The sequence below is a fragment of the Pogona vitticeps genome, chromosome 4 (genome assembly GCF_051106095.1).
Source record: "Pogona vitticeps strain Pit_001003342236 chromosome 4, PviZW2.1, whole genome shotgun sequence".
NCBI classification, from domain to species: Eukaryota; Metazoa; Chordata; class Lepidosauria; order Squamata; family Agamidae; genus Pogona; species Pogona vitticeps.
The window spans coordinates 210332837-210348467 of record NC_135786.1 but is presented as its reverse complement, the minus strand read 5'-3'; the positions used below and the strand labels follow the sequence as shown (position 1 = coordinate 210348467).

Sequence of the window (15631 nt, the reverse complement as noted above, 5' to 3'; positions counted from 1 at the left end):
ATAACTGAATAAATCATAAATAATGGAGACACCCCCCTGTAATACATCTAAAACCATGGGACAAGCTGCTACCTGAGGGGGGGAAGCCCTGAAGACCCCTTCAAACAAAGCCATTTGTAATAATTTCTTGAAAGCTTAGTGTGGGCAGATGTCTTTGTTTCCATCCATGTTCCCACCTGGTTTGTACTCTGTGCTGTTGTTGCTTCCGCTGTGCAAACAAGGAATGGAAGAGGATAGACGTTCGAAAAGAAATGGGAAAAACCAAGACGGGGGTCATATGAGCAGATCATCTGGATGACCTCATGAGAAGTCTTAGCAATGCCTAAGAGAACCTCCAGGTACAGGTGGGTTGCCACACCGCTGGATTCCAATCCCTGGGGAAGAACCATTGCTTTTTCAATGCTGCTAGTGGGCTTCCCAGGGACATCCACTGGGTCAACATGTAACAAATAGAATGTGGGACTACACTTTGATCTGATCCTGCCAAGCACTTGCTTTCTGAGGGGGAAGAGCAAAGTTGGAGAGAACTCAGCTGGGCTGTCTCATCCCTTTTCATGGAGCTACTGCCCTCTCTTTTTTTAACCCTCTTCTTCCCTGCCCCCACTTTTCTGAGTGACGGGGGAGTTCCTTTTGGAGAAAGCCCTGGATTGAGATACCCTGCCTTCTCCTCACCTTTTTTTTTTTTTAAATGAAGGTGGGGAAGAGCAGAAGAGGACGAACGACGAGGAGGAGGAGGAGGAGGAGGAGAAGGGCGGGAGCGCTTCGGGGGCGTGGCTTGAAGGGCGGAGAAGCGGATAAATAAGAGCGCGCGCTCCGCGGAGGAGGACTCGCCCGAGCCGAGAGTCAGCACCGCGGACAGCGACCGCCAGCCTCTCGCCCACCCGGGGAGCCACCGCCGTCCTTCTTTCGCTCTTTGACGCATCGCCCGAGGCGCACGCCATGGCCGCGGAGACTTACCTGCAAGCCGCGCAGATCTCAGCGTCTCAGTTTTTCGAGATCTGGCGTCATTACGACTCTGACGGTGACTCCCTTTTCCCCCTCCCTCCCCTCGCCCTGTTCTCTCGCCCTGTCCCAACTCCTCGGAGCCCAACCTGGGGTGGTGGTGGTGGACAGGATTGTTGAGGGCTGGAACGGCACCACTAAAAGGAGAAGCGAGATCCCAGCTGACGTCCCGTACTTCTCTCTTGCAAACAGCAAACTTTGCCCTGCGCGATCCAGAGCCAGAACTTTTCCCTGCCCCCCCCCAAAAAAAACCTGAAGCTGGAATAGCGGGAGTATCTTGGCGAAGCCGGCAAACTGGAAGGGTGGCTTATGGACCGGGCTCAGCCTTGGGTTGTGGGGCGGGGGGCGGGGAATCTTATTTGGATGTCTTAGGGCTGAACTCCCATGAGGAAAAAAAGGTCACTTCTTTCCTATAAGAAGGCATCGGAAAAGTTGAAGCGCCTCTACAGCATAAAAAAAGAAAAAGATATTCTAGAAGCCAAACAGAGGGATGGAAGTTAAGCTCGCAGTCCTTGTAGTGACTTCTCTGAAAGCAAGCCTCCTTCAACTTAGCGGGGCCTACTTTGGAGAAGACTTGCATAGGATCCCATTCTAAGTGTGCTGGTCGGAAAAGTCATTTTCCTTTCCAACCCATAAGTTGTGTTTTTCTTTCCCCAGCGGGGAATGAGAGGAACCTCTAGAACTGTAGTTTAACAAGCGTGTGCTGTCTCTTTTATGTTCCAGGAAATGGGTACATGGATGGGAAGGAACTGCAGACTTTTATCCAGGAGTTGCAGCAGGCACGAAAGAAAGCAGGATTGGTAGGTGTCCGATTTTTTTTTTCATCTCCCCACAAACCTCTTTCAGTTCTATCAGTTGAAAAGGAAACTCCTTGTAGTTCAGTTCTGCTAACAGGGTGGCTTCTGTCCATTTGACCACAAATCTGTCTTTCAAAGTGCTGTTGAATATAATTTACCAAGTCTAAATGGAATTGTGACACTGGGCAATTTGGGTGAGACGGAATCTAAATCATAAACTACATTCTGGAGCACTTCCTTCCTGCATCTTTTTGCTGATATTAGGATATGGCCCTTGGTATACATTGCTTATAAAGAAATAATTATTTACTTCTATAGATTTCATCTCCCTTGCCCTGATTAAAAGAGTATTCATAACTAGGTAATTGTCTCTTTAATATATAGGCTGAAATACATTTCTGCCCCTTGGTGGCCAATCAACTGCTCTGCAGATTAGTTCTATATATAATAATTTGAATTCTGGAATTGGGAACATTAAGGTCTAGCACAGATGACAAGAACGTTTTCTCATGGGGAAATGTAGTAAATCAATGCATCAATAGAAGAATTTCCAGGAGTTTTCAGACACAAGTTTATAGCCAATATTAATCAGACTTAGACTGTCTGTGATTATCGCCATTCTTAGTCCCATTGATTTCAGTGTAACTATTCCCAAATGCATGAATTTTAGATGTAGCACAGAATTTGTAAATGGTGAAAAAAATGTAATCAACATGCATAGGATGAAATGACAAACTTATAGCATAAAGATATATTGCTTAAAACATGATTTGTTAATGAATGACTATGTCTTCAAAGAAACAAAATAAAAATAGACCCTACAACACATCTCCAAAATACTATGAAAGCCAACTTAGACAAGTTAGCTTTGATAGTGTCTCTTGAAATGTCTAAAAGCTATTATGTGTATTTCTAAAATAGTGATGTATTTCCTACTAAGATTATTCTAGTATTTAAAATGTAGGTTTGACTTGTTCTGTAATTATGAATTAACTGCATAATTGAAAATGTAAGTCCCAAATACAATTTTATTCAATTTATACTGCTCTAGATAATACTAAAAATGATAATAGCAATAACAGAAACATTAGCATTGTAAGGAAATACATAATTGCTGTAAAGGATGGAAAGATGTGATTCAATAAACAATTCATAATAAATTATATTTGCAAATTAACTCATGGCTGGTCCCTCTTGTACACTCTTTGCCCTGATGTCTTCTGCAAGATGAGTCATCAGCATATCAATTAGGCTGAAAAATGGATTCACGGTTTAGTTTTATAAGTAGGTTCTGTTGAATTTACGTATATCTAATAACTTCTTATAAGTTTTCATCTGAAAAGGAGGCATTAAAAACATGCCATCCAATTTTTCCTTGTTAAAAATTGGTGTCAAGTTCCCACCTAAAAATTAGAACACTTGCGGAATGATATATAAATCCCTGTGGGCACATTCTTGTGTGCCACCTACAGTATCATTTATGCCTTTTTATAGATTCCGCCTGTACGCCTGCCTGTACTTTGAAAGTGCTCAGATGTTCTTATTCAGTTTTCCATTGACATTGCTCCTGTAGAAGACTATTTCTGGAATCTTCTGAAAAAGAACAGTACCAAACTTCAGTTCTCTCATTGGATCATCTTTAGATGCGTGACCCCTGAAGTCTTTTCTGGACTGCTCTGTGCCAGCCCATCAGAGGTTTCAAATCTAAGCTGATCCTTGGATTTGGAGTTTAACTTCCCAAAGAAGTATCTCACCAGTACACTTACAGTGCAAGCCTATGCATGTCTGCTCAGAAATAAGTCCTACTCAATTAAATGGGTGTTACTCTCAGGTACATGTGTGTAGGATTGCAGCCTTATCTTGCCTCATTGGCTACTGTTTCAAGTAGTATTAAATTCCACATTTGTAGCTATGTCATTATTTTCTCCTCCATCATCTCAAATTCTGGTTTAGTTTTTAATTTTGGAAACTTTCACTTCCTTTCCATGTACTCAATTAATCTTTTACAATGGGATTGAGTAATTTTTCATCTTCATAAAGTTCTTTTCTTTCTCCAGTCCTTTAAATTAATAAAAATAAGACTGCAGTCCTATACACATACCAGTAAGTCTTGTTGAACTTGATGGGCTTTATATCTGAACAGATAAACATATGATTAGACTGTGTTCAGGAGATCTAAATATTTATGCAGGCTAAAAAACACATACAAGCATGCTAAATGTGCTGAGGAACAATGACCATGTTGACTGGAGATGATAGGAATTGTAGTCCAGTTTATTTAAATGGTGCCTAATTGAGGAATGATGGGGTAAGGATCCTTTATGCATGACTAAATGAACCCAGCTTTTCCCCCCCAATATGCTTGTCAAGTCAATTCTGACGTATGGTATCCCTTTTAAGGGTATTCCATATAGACAATGCTCAGAAGTGGTTTACCAGTTCCTTCTTCTGGGGATGTCCTGGGACTGTGCGGCCTTGCCCAAGGCCACATAGGCTGGCTCTACTTGCAGGAGGCACAGGGGCGAATTGAACTCCGAACATCTGGTTCCACAGCCAGATACTTAAACCACTGAGCTATCCAGCCAGCTAAATGGACCCAGTCTTTTGGTGCCATTCATCCTTAATCACTAATAGTCACACCTCAGTAATTAGCTGCAGATTCATTTTCATTATTACTCATTTAATTCCTCTGAGAACTCAATACCAGCACTCCATTTCTAGTTGTCCTAAATTACAGAGAAAATTACAAAAATCTCCTTTCCTTATCTTACTGTACTTGCCTGCCTTCCCCATACAGGGATTACAAGGGCAATGTTGTTAATAAAAAAATTAATAGGTTGAGCGTGTTGAGTTATTAATAACTCTTTTTTTACACAGAATGCTTAAATAGATTAAATGATGAAGTGTGTGGTGTTCAGAGATTCATTATTCATTGTGAAGATCTAAACTAGTGCAGTGGCATCTGTAGATGGCTTCCATAGTCGGGCTAATTTTATATCTGCCAGGAGCAATTGCTTTCACTTCAATATCTTTTAGGAATGCTGTATTATTTATTTATACTCTTTATTTATACCTCGCAATTAAAATCTGATTTCACCATTTTTGTCAGCAAATTTCTTGTTCATTTTGGAGAACCTGAAATGGAGTATTGGATTTCTATCTAGTTGAAATGTGGCACTGAATTCAATGGAAATCTAACAGCCTGGTCTCATGCAAGATTTCTCAGAAGTGAGGGTATGATCATATAGGGAAATAGATCACAATTTGGACTGCTTTGGAGTGGTCCAGTGTGACCTGTTCCTTGGCAATTACACAATGCACTGGGCAATGCTTTCCAGTTTGCCCTGATCCATGTCCCAGTTAAACCTCTTTGGTGCAGTTGTAGGGCTTCTACATTTTGGGGCCTGACTGGAGGGATTCCCTGGCAGATGGAAGGGCCCCTTTAAGACAGATTGTTCCTGTTCTGATTATGTGTGGTCAGGTGTATGCCTTTGCAGCCATCTGACTGCATTCTTAGTTTGACTGAATTCAGTAGCATTTACTTCCAAATAATGCCCATCACACATTGCAACCAAATATGTGCCCATTATGCACTACAATCAAACAATTGCAATCCTATATATGCTTACACTTACCTTAGTTTCCATGGAATGGCACTCTCTTCTGAGAGGACACACACAGGATCAGTGTGTATAAGGGCACCCCATTGATCAAGTTCAACTGTCCTAAATACATGGTTTATTTTCTTTTTTTAAAATGTAAGGAAATTATTTTTTCCTGCCAAAGAATGGAAACAGAAAACATAGGATACGTTAAGTAAGTTCTGATTATTTCATAAAAACCTCTTCCTGAATAAAATTTGTGATAATGAGACAGACGTATGTCAGAGTGTCCACAGGTCTGGTCAGTGTCATAAGAAATAGCCCTGTTCATGCTGACAGTTCATTATGAATGGCAGCATTTGCAGATACATACTTGGGAAAAGGAAGATATACCAGTTTTAAGGTGTTCACAAAATTTGCTCAAGATTATTGGCATTCACCTCTGAAGGTAAACAGCGATGTTTGTACATTAACTATAACATATCCACTGAATAGTCAGACTTGGTTGTGCTTAGATAGACCTGCTGAAATAAATGGAACCAGTTGGTCATGAATGACTTGCGTCGTATGGATGGAGATGGGTCTAGTCTAAGCATGGCTAAATCTTGAACCAACCCAATGAGGGGAAACTTGTATTCTCAAAAGCTCAAAGAGAAAAAATTGTTCTTGATATTTTGTTAGGATATGAGAGATGATAATATTCTGGCAATGTAACCTCCTCTGTATAGATATGGGGGGAAGTATAAAGACTGTATGAAGGTAAGAGAATCAGGGGCGGGGGCGGAATCCTGTATGTTTAAATAATGCTGATGTTTGTAGAATTGATTTTTGCAGCAAAAGCATTCTGTAGAAGTTATGAAAGTGACTGTGGAAAACTTCCTTCCATATTTCTGCATATTTTTTTAGACTTTTATTTGGCAGATGCTTTTTAAGAACAACAATGGAGGCTTTTATTGTTTGATTCCAATCAGTCAGGGATTATGTGAAAACTATTCTGACAGAATGACAAAAAGGCAGGTGGAAAAATCTGAAAGTGAGAAATTCTATACCACATTTGTTTCTTTCTTAATCCTTCTTGACCTTAAGATACATTTCTCTAGGCTTAGGATATCAATAGATCAGACAGAAGTAGCAGAACATGTTGTTATTTGATTATGTCATTTGTTGTTGTTTTTTTACACGAGTTAGCACTCAATACACTAGGAAGCTTCTAGTGTTTCTCTTAGGTAAGCCTTCATTTCTGTGGAGTTTGTATAGGAGAATGTCCAGCAATGGATTCTGCCCTTGCCTTCTTTCTTAAGTATTAATCACTGTATTATACATTTGTAGGACTTAAGTCCAGAAATGAAAAAATTTGTGGACCAGTTTGCACAGACTTCTGATGGCAAAATAGGAATTGTAGAGGTAAGACATATTCTTCTTTCAGATCATTGCTTTACATGTGTTGGTCATAACTCTTCAGTGATATGAACGTCTCTGTAAATTTCTCGTATTCTTTGAGATTCTGAGATTTTTTTATAGAAAATATTTATCCTTGTTTCATTATCTTGGATGTTTCCAAATGATGCAATCCAATTTTCTTTGGTAGCTGATTTTGAGACTAGTTTTTGTTTTATTTTCTTTTATTTATAATAATAAGGCCAATTTAATGACAGCTAAAATCTATAGTACAGACCTGTATGTTTCAATGTTTTTTATATATGCACTTCCTGCTATTCAGCAAAGTTGAAAAATATCTATATTAAGAGTCCTGGTTGCCAAATCAAATACATCAAAAAGAGATAGATTCAATTTTCATTAACTGTCAAAAAGATATTGGTGTGATCAAATCTGAGAGCACAGTCTTAGTTGGGGGCGGTGCTGGTGGTGCCTGATCAGTGATGGCAACATGGACACAGTCCCAGATGCTGGATAAAGCAGGGAAACACATGTATAAAACCTGTGTGTATATGTGACATGACATATATTTACTTGGCATCCTGCTTCAGTGTGTTCATTGCTTTCATAAGACCAAAGAGTCTATAGTAGGCCCATTGAATCAGTGGGATTTGGTGAGTCAGCTCATCCATATGTTTCATTGAGTCAATGGGCCTACTCTCATTATGACTTATTGTGGTATTTCAGACAATTTTTCCAGAGATCAAAATGGCTGAATGTACTTAAGTGTTTCAATATTATATTATATTATATTATATTATATTATATTATATTATATTATATTATATTATATTATATTATATTTATTTATTTATTTATTTATTTATTTATTTATTTATTTAATATCCCGCCTATCTAGTCAATTAAGACCACTCTAGGCGGCTTTATAACCTTTGTTGTTGTTAATGTACCATCAAAAAACTTCCAACAGTTTTAATGGCATGTGTGATGTATTTACTGTATCCTCCAGTGAGGTTCTGTGGAGAAGCAGGGATTTGAACCGAGGTCTCCGGAATCTTAGTCTGATACTTGATCCTCATTGGCCTTCATTGTGTCCTTGGTCTGTGATTTTTCTAATAGAATACCAATGGCAGAGATGCAAGGTTTTTGTGATTAGATTTGCTTTTGGAACATACCGTTAAGTTTGAGGAATATTATTGTTGTTTCAGGAGATTTTGGAGCATGATGCAAAGAGCACATTGGTTTTTTGATATAGTATAGATTTTTTTTTATCATGGCAAAGGATTATGAATTTAAATAGTGTTGCCATACATATTTCAAAGGGTGAAAGTTAAACACATTAGCTCTTCTATTATAATCAGTGGGTAGGTGTGTGCATGCTGAAATTGCTTTAGGTTGTTTGGTTCATATGCAATGTGTTCAATACAATTTTCTACAATACAATTTTCTTGAGCAAACTGAATGACTACCGGTAGATGCTGATTTAACAAACAGTTTACTTTCATTTGGAAATTTTCATCTCAGAAAGTAGAAATGAGTAGTAGGGAAGAGTTAAGACTTCTAGACTCTGTTTTCTTTCTAGTAACTCATTTCTAGAATCAGGGCAAATTATGCAAGGTGAGCTGAACACAGCAATGGATTTATCCAAAGTATTGAATGTTTCCAAAAGCCATTTCTAACAATAAGTAGAAATAACAGATAGCTAGTATCTACTTGCTAATGTAAATCTTAATATTTAGTTATTGTCATGAAAATAGCATATCTTGTATATGATGCTTCCATGTCAAGTTATGTGCATCAACAACTTGTAGAGGGGCAACTAATCAAGAATAAAAGCTATTTAATATAGTAAACATACAATATAAAAATCAAGTGCAGCAGACAAAATGGAGGGATCCCATAATAAATTATCTGGCAGATAAAATGAAAAGGCTGTCTAAAGTAGGAAGGCTTTTTTTTAGCACCATGAGATGGAGATGAAGTGATCCGTTGATTTCTGCTAGGAGTGAACCTTAAAACCTGCATTGGGGAGTAAGGAAGTCCTCTGGAAAACTTTCAGGGACCACAGTGACCTGCAGTAGGAGAAAACTTTGCTTCCACTAACAGTAGATACTGAAATGCACCTGTCTTAGCCCAACTGAGTCTCATGAGAGAAAGAGTTTAGTTTCATTGCAATTCATATGGAAGATAATCAGTTCTATCCCCATGAGTTATGTCTCATCTTTTTTTCAAAAGCCAGCTGAAAACTTGGCTATTCAAGCAGGCCTTCCCTCCTGTCAATTAAGTCATTCTTATTTCTTATTTCTCTTCTTTTGATTCTGGCCATCTTGAGACTGCTTGCTTTAAACTGCTTGCTTTAAATTAATTGTTAAACTTGTAAAATTACGATACTATGTTTTATATCATATTGTCTTTATCTATGTAAAACTGTCTATATTTTAAATTGTTTTTATCTTGTATGTTGTGAGCCGCCCAGAGTAGACTATGTCTAGATGGGTGGCATATAAATGCAATGCAATGCAATCAATCAATCAATCAATCAATCAATCAATCTGTAGCTGAGACATAAAGAACTTCCTCTCAATTAAATCTTAGAGTACACACATTCTGGTATGAGAACATATAGTCTGTAAAGTAGTTCAGATACCATTGAGGGCTATAAAGATAATCATCAACACCTTGGATTGTGCCTAGAAACAAATTGGTAACCAGTGCAGCCCTTACATGACAAGTACAATAAGATTCTTTTGAGCTGACCCACCACCATCCTCACTAGTATATTTTGGGCCAATGTCATTTCCAAAGATTCTACAAAAGTCACCTCAGATTGAACATGTTATAATTGTAGAATCAGAGAACTGTAGAACTAGAAAGATCTCCAAACATAATTGAGTCCAGCTCCCAGCTAATGCAGGGAAAACACAGCTAAATATCAGTAGCAGATGGCTGTTAACTTCTGTTAAAAAATCTCCAGTGAAAGAGAGTCTACCACCTTCAGAGGTAGTCCCTTTCATTGTCCAACAGGGTTGATTCTTCCTAATCTTTAGTTAAAATGATGTGGTCCAAATGCAACAAAGGCATCTGTCATCATGTCAACTCTCCCTGCATTAGGCATAGATGCAGTCGGTATCTAGCCTAAACAGAGGGACTTCTAGCTGCAGACACTACCTAACCATCCAGGTTCAAAACTGAGCCAAAAAGTATCCCCTCAGACTTCAAGCAGAGTACTGTGACATACCAAATTGGCTGAATTCCTATTCCAGAGCCATGCCTCTTCCTCTCCAGGGACATCCCATCTTGTATGGTTTCAGTTTATCAGCACTCCTTCAGCCTATTGTTGGTTCCAGAGACCAATTCAGAACATTGACAGTTTTCCCCTCTAGACAATGAAAAGGACAGCTGCGACACCCCGTAAACTGGTCACAATAGAGGATCTCTCCTAGCAGTTATCTGACATTGATGGATTTATTTTTTTATGTTTATTGATTTTACTTTATTATATTCTTTATTATTGTTATGTTATATTAGGTACATTGTTAACTGTCCAGAGTAATGCTTCACACCTAATCAGGCGGTATAGTAGTTCAATAGATAAATAAAAAAACAAGAAAGAGAAAAAGAGAATTAGGACAGGCTATTCAAATTAACAAGACCAGAAGTATGGAAATGAAGAGACAGAGACTCAGAACAGTCAAAAGAGGCAGCAAGCACCAAAACACTGAACTGCAGATTTGCCAGTTAATGGGAGGGGGGGAGGAAGCAAATGAACCAAGAGCTGCATAAGAAAACTGAATGAAAAAGCAAAAACACTAGCTGCAACAAACATCAAATCACCACCAAATCCTGTGAACCGTCTTTTAAAAACTGTGGTGAGATTCTTGCCCAGTCCAGACTGAAAGCTAGAGGGCCATCACCCGATCAGTACCGTCATCCAATCCTTCTCTGTAAGCGCTGTGATTAGAAAGTGTTGGAGATATTTTTGTCCAAGACTGAGCTGTTAATAAGCAAGATCCAGCTCTCTTCTTCCTTCCCTCACCACACCAGCTTGGTGCTTTCTTTGTATGATCCTGTTTTGCAGTTTTATGGAGACACACTCCCTGCCTTTTTGAGTCTGAATTGCAGAATTGGTCCAAATGGTTTTGAACAGATCTGAACCCTATTTAGGGCAATCTGATCTGCTTCAGAACTGACCCGATTAGTTCAAATTGGCCTGATTTGGTTTGTGATTCAACTGAATCAGCTCCATGGCCTTGGTTTAGATAATACATTTCAACCAAGAATCTCTGGAGTGGAGATATACCTCCACATGCTCAAGCATTTCAATCCCAAATAGCCAAGTAAGAACGCATGGCCAGTGTTTCCAGCTGGTTGGAGGAGGTTTTCCAGTCTTTCAGGCAGGATTCTTTCCTAGTCCTACCTGGCAATAAGTGATATTACCTGGTGGTCTCCCATTCAAGAACTAACCAGTAGAACTTAGTTTTTGGATTATATTTTTGTCTGACCAGATTGAGTGGTTGGATATGTCCATCCGCTAGAAACAAGTCACGTGTACATAGTGGTTTAATGGTGTAAATTGGAGATTGGATGGAATTTATTTAGTATTGTAGGCTCCAAGGAAGAGTATTTTCATGAAGTTTTTTTTTAAAAAGGATGGTTTGTATTAGTCTTTCTTCCAAAGTCTTATTTACTACCCATTACACCAAATATCCTCTGGTAGTCTTAATCAGAAAGGGAAAGTGAAAGGTCAAGTGAAAGTGTATTTGACCTCACAGCTGCTGAAGATCTTGTTTACATCTGCAGGCTGCATATATTTAAATTCTACTATAACAGAATATGGTGTATTAGTAGGATCTACTACATTAGTGGAACCGAAGTCAAAGCAGATACAAACAACTTTATCCTCAAAGTGTCTAACAAACTGTGTTCCCTTCCTCAGTTTTTGTGGATCCTTGATAAAACAGACTTTCCATAATTCAGAATTGTCTGTGAAATGATGATACAATGATACATTTCTCTGATATTATTTGGGAAAGACTCCTGAGCCATGGACTCTTGAGCTGTTCCCAACAGGGCAACATACTTTCATGCTGAAGCTGGCCAGTACCACCGACACTGCTAATTTGAAAAATCTGAACATTAGGTCTATTTTAAGACTGTCAGGCAGGGAGACTGTTGGATATATGACTGGAAAACATTTTATTAGGGTAATCCATTAGCTAAAATATGGTTATAATGCACACATACCTGTATATAGGACTAGGAGAAAATAGTTATCTAAGCAACTATGCCTAGGATTAGGCTTCACAAAAGTTGTGAATGTAAAATATTATCATTTAATTTTAAGGGTGATGTATTTATTTTCTCTCTCTTTAGAATGAAAACTATTAGATTTAAATATTTAAGGTAGATACAGGAATTTATACAGAAATAAAAAGGTAGACTTTGCTTTCAATGGGAAAAACTTTCTTTAAAAATGTTCTTGTTTTCCTAAAAAACTTGCTTTAAAAACACAAGTAAAGGAGAGAGCATCGCATTGAGAGGCAGAAGAGATAAACTTTGGGGAAGCAAAATCACTCTTTATTCCATCTCTCTTCTTGTCGCTCAGGAAAAGTATAATGATAATATTTCATGTCTAGAATATGCACAGCTTGTTATGTGTAGTATACACAAACCTGTGCACTTATCCTTACTTTGTCTTTGATACATATAACATCATGTTAGGAATTGCCAAACATGACTAAAACCTGGTATATATTCAATATAATGAAGCACCAAATGCTAACTAACAATGAATTTACCTGGGAGTAAGTCCCATCAAACTCAATGAGCTTACTCCTAGGCCAAGGCAACCAGCACTGTACTATCAGAATTCAATCCTGTACACTTTTTATTGTGTACCGTCAGGTTTTGTACCATCGAGTTAATTAGGACTTATGGCAACCCTTTTCAGAGTTTTTAGGTAGAGAATGCTCAGAAGTATTTCACCCTGTTCCTTCTTCTGGGGGTGCCCTGGGATTGTGCAGTTTGCCCGAAGATACACAGGCTGGCTATTCTCCCAGGCACAATGGGGAATAGGACTCCCAATGCCTGGGTCCACTGGTTGATACCTCGTACGTAAGTCACTGAGCTATCCAGTCAGCCATTTACCTAGGATTTCATCCCACTAAACCTTGTGGGCATTATTTCAAAGTAAGGATGAGGAAACAGGTTTGAATGGCAGCTAGATAAACATGCTAATGCTTCATGAGCAAATAGAAGACAAGCCTGACCCAAAACACAGTTTCATTTTTTAATCGAGCTTCTTGCTGAAGCTTAACTCGCCTTGAGCAAGGGTGCAGAACTGGTGGCACAGGAGCTGTGTGTGCATCCTTTTGCTGCTCCTAGCGAGGCTACTAAAGCTGCTTGTGTTTTCTTTCAAGCCCCACAGCTTGAAAGCAACCTGTGGCTTTTATAATTCCGGTTTTCCACCTTTAGTAGGAGTGAAGATATTTGGGAGATATTTCTGGAATAAAAAAGGCATTCACATTTGCCTTCCTGTTCCAGAAATCCATGTGCACTTATGTGGATATGTATTAGAGAAGGAGTAAGGTGTCTGGACAGCTTCATGGTTTAGGTGTCTAACAGTGGAGGCAGAAGGAGGGAGTTTGCTTTCTCATGGTGCCTCATTTGAATAGAGCCAGCCTGTGTGGCCTTGAGCCAGCTGCACAGTTCCAGGGCACCCCCCAGAAGAAGGGAATGGTGAACCACTTCTGAGTATTCTCTACCTAGAAAACCCTGAAAAGGGTTACCATAAGTCAGAATTGACTTGAGGGTGCATTGTTATTTATGTTAGGGGATGGATCCATGTTCACTTAGATAGACAGACACATGTCCTGTCCCGACATTGGATGTAATCCTCAACCAACAGCAGATGTGATCCTCAGGGCTGAAAGAGCTCCGTAGTCTTGACCTAGATCTGTTCTTAATTTAGCAAAGCAGTTCTCTGGAGGCTGCTGGGTGGGGATGAATTTGGTGATGGAAGGACTGTCACTACCTAATCTCTGCCAAGCCTGTGCCATTCAGATATGATGGGTAGATTTTTTTTTAAAATTCACCCATTTATCTTTTAAGTTTTTCTTCACTACTTTGAGTTAAGCATCTGGCTGTGAAGTCAGAGTTTGGGAGTTCAATTCCCCAGTGTGCTTCCTGGGAGAAGAGCCAGCCTATGTAGCCTTGGGCAAGCTGCACTGTGCCAGGATGCCTCCAGAAAAAGGAAATGGTAAACCACTTCTGAGAACTCTTTACCTAGAACTGCCTCGATGGCGTGCAACAATAACAATAGTTATTATTATTCCCCATGTTATGTTGTTATGTGCTGTCAAGCTGCAATCAACTTAGCATGGCCCGCAGTAGAGTTTCTGAGATATTTGCAGAGAGGTTTTACCATTGTTTCCACCCCTTTGAGAATTTCTATGGCCAAGCAGAGATTCAAACCTAAGGTTCCTGAATCCCAGTCCAACAGTGTATCCGCTACACTATCCCAGCTATCACAAATAGCAATTATTTCCTATTATTTCAAACAGTAAGCAAGTTGGTTCCAGAACTTCTGTCTATATGGAGGCATGCTTTCTCCAGGGATCTGTAGCCTTCTCTTTGCTGACAGCTACTTGCAACCCCACTGCTATCAGAGCAGCAATGACAGAGTTGCAAGAACACTGACGCTACCTTTGTCGCCGATAGATCGGAAAGAGAGGGCTGCTAGGGCCACTAGCTCCCTGGCAGTCTCCCAGATGAGTAGAGGAAAGACTTATTTAATTGCAGGAGGAGATAATTTAGTTTAAAGGAATATCTAAGAAGGAAGGCTGATAATAACTCCCCCAATACACACTTTTAAATCCTTTTCTTCCCCCTTAGGATGACCCAGGCCTTCTGTTTTCAAAATCTAAGTAGTCATATGGGGAGACCTTTTGAAATAATTAAGAGGCATCCTGAGTAGTTTAGCAAAGTGCATTTGTAGCAGTGCCACTGCTTAAACTGAGTGAGATTTTAAGAGCATCTTCAACTGTGTGCATTAGTGTGGTCCATTTCCTGAGCTTTTACCCATGGCCCTCAGGCTAATATGTGGACTCTGACAAACCACTTGCTCTTTTAAAATGCTTCCCTCTTGCCTTCCAGTTTATTTGTTCAAGTCACTGGTCACACTGAAGCAGACCATCAAAAGCCTATCCTTTAATGTTGCAACGCTGCAGTTATTTTACATTTGAACAATGTAAAGATATTTCTGCTAGAGAAAGAATGGGAAGGGCTACCACACTGGGAATTTCCACACTTTCCCCCTTTCTTCACATGGACATACAGATCTCTCTCTTGTTTATGTCAGAAGTGCCACAATCCAATTAATAAATACATTGGACAATTTTCACCCAGCAGCAGGCAACATCAAGAGCTTTTGGGTCAGCTAACATCAACTCTTCCATGGCACATATTGAGACAGACAGATAAGAAACATATAACTATATGTGTCTCTATGGGGACTGCTATGTTGGTCTTCTGTCCTCTTAAAGACTATCAAGCTTTATTTGACATGGGTTGTAACCCACTGGTGTAACACAGATACATATGTATGTGGAGATGTGAGGAGTTACTTTTTTGGCCCACTGCTTCCAGAATCCCTCAGTTGCTAGTCATGCTGGCTATAATGTTCTGGGACATATAGTCTAAAATTTAATATCCTTCAGTTTAAAGTTATGAAATATGTATGCATTTCTAGACAGATGTATACAAAAATAGGCAAGCTAGCTTAATATAAGGGCTTACTAGATGAGAACGTGATTCTGTACCTAGAAGCAGTAA

General features: G+C 39.3%; 1 protein-coding gene across 1 annotated transcript in view; it reads left to right on the top strand.

The window, feature by feature from the left end:
• The first annotated feature begins 809 nt into the window (after positions 1 to 809).
• Positions 810 to 15631, top strand: part of CALB1 (calbindin 1) — a 30882-nt gene continuing 16060 nt past the window's right edge. The window contains exons 1-3 of the mRNA XM_020813809.3: positions 810 to 1021; positions 1726 to 1802; positions 6731 to 6805. Coding sequence (XP_020669468.2) covers positions 940 to 1021; positions 1726 to 1802; positions 6731 to 6805 — 234 coding nt within the window. The 5' untranslated portion in view covers positions 810 to 939. The remainder of the gene's footprint in view (positions 1022 to 1725; positions 1803 to 6730; positions 6806 to 15631) is intronic.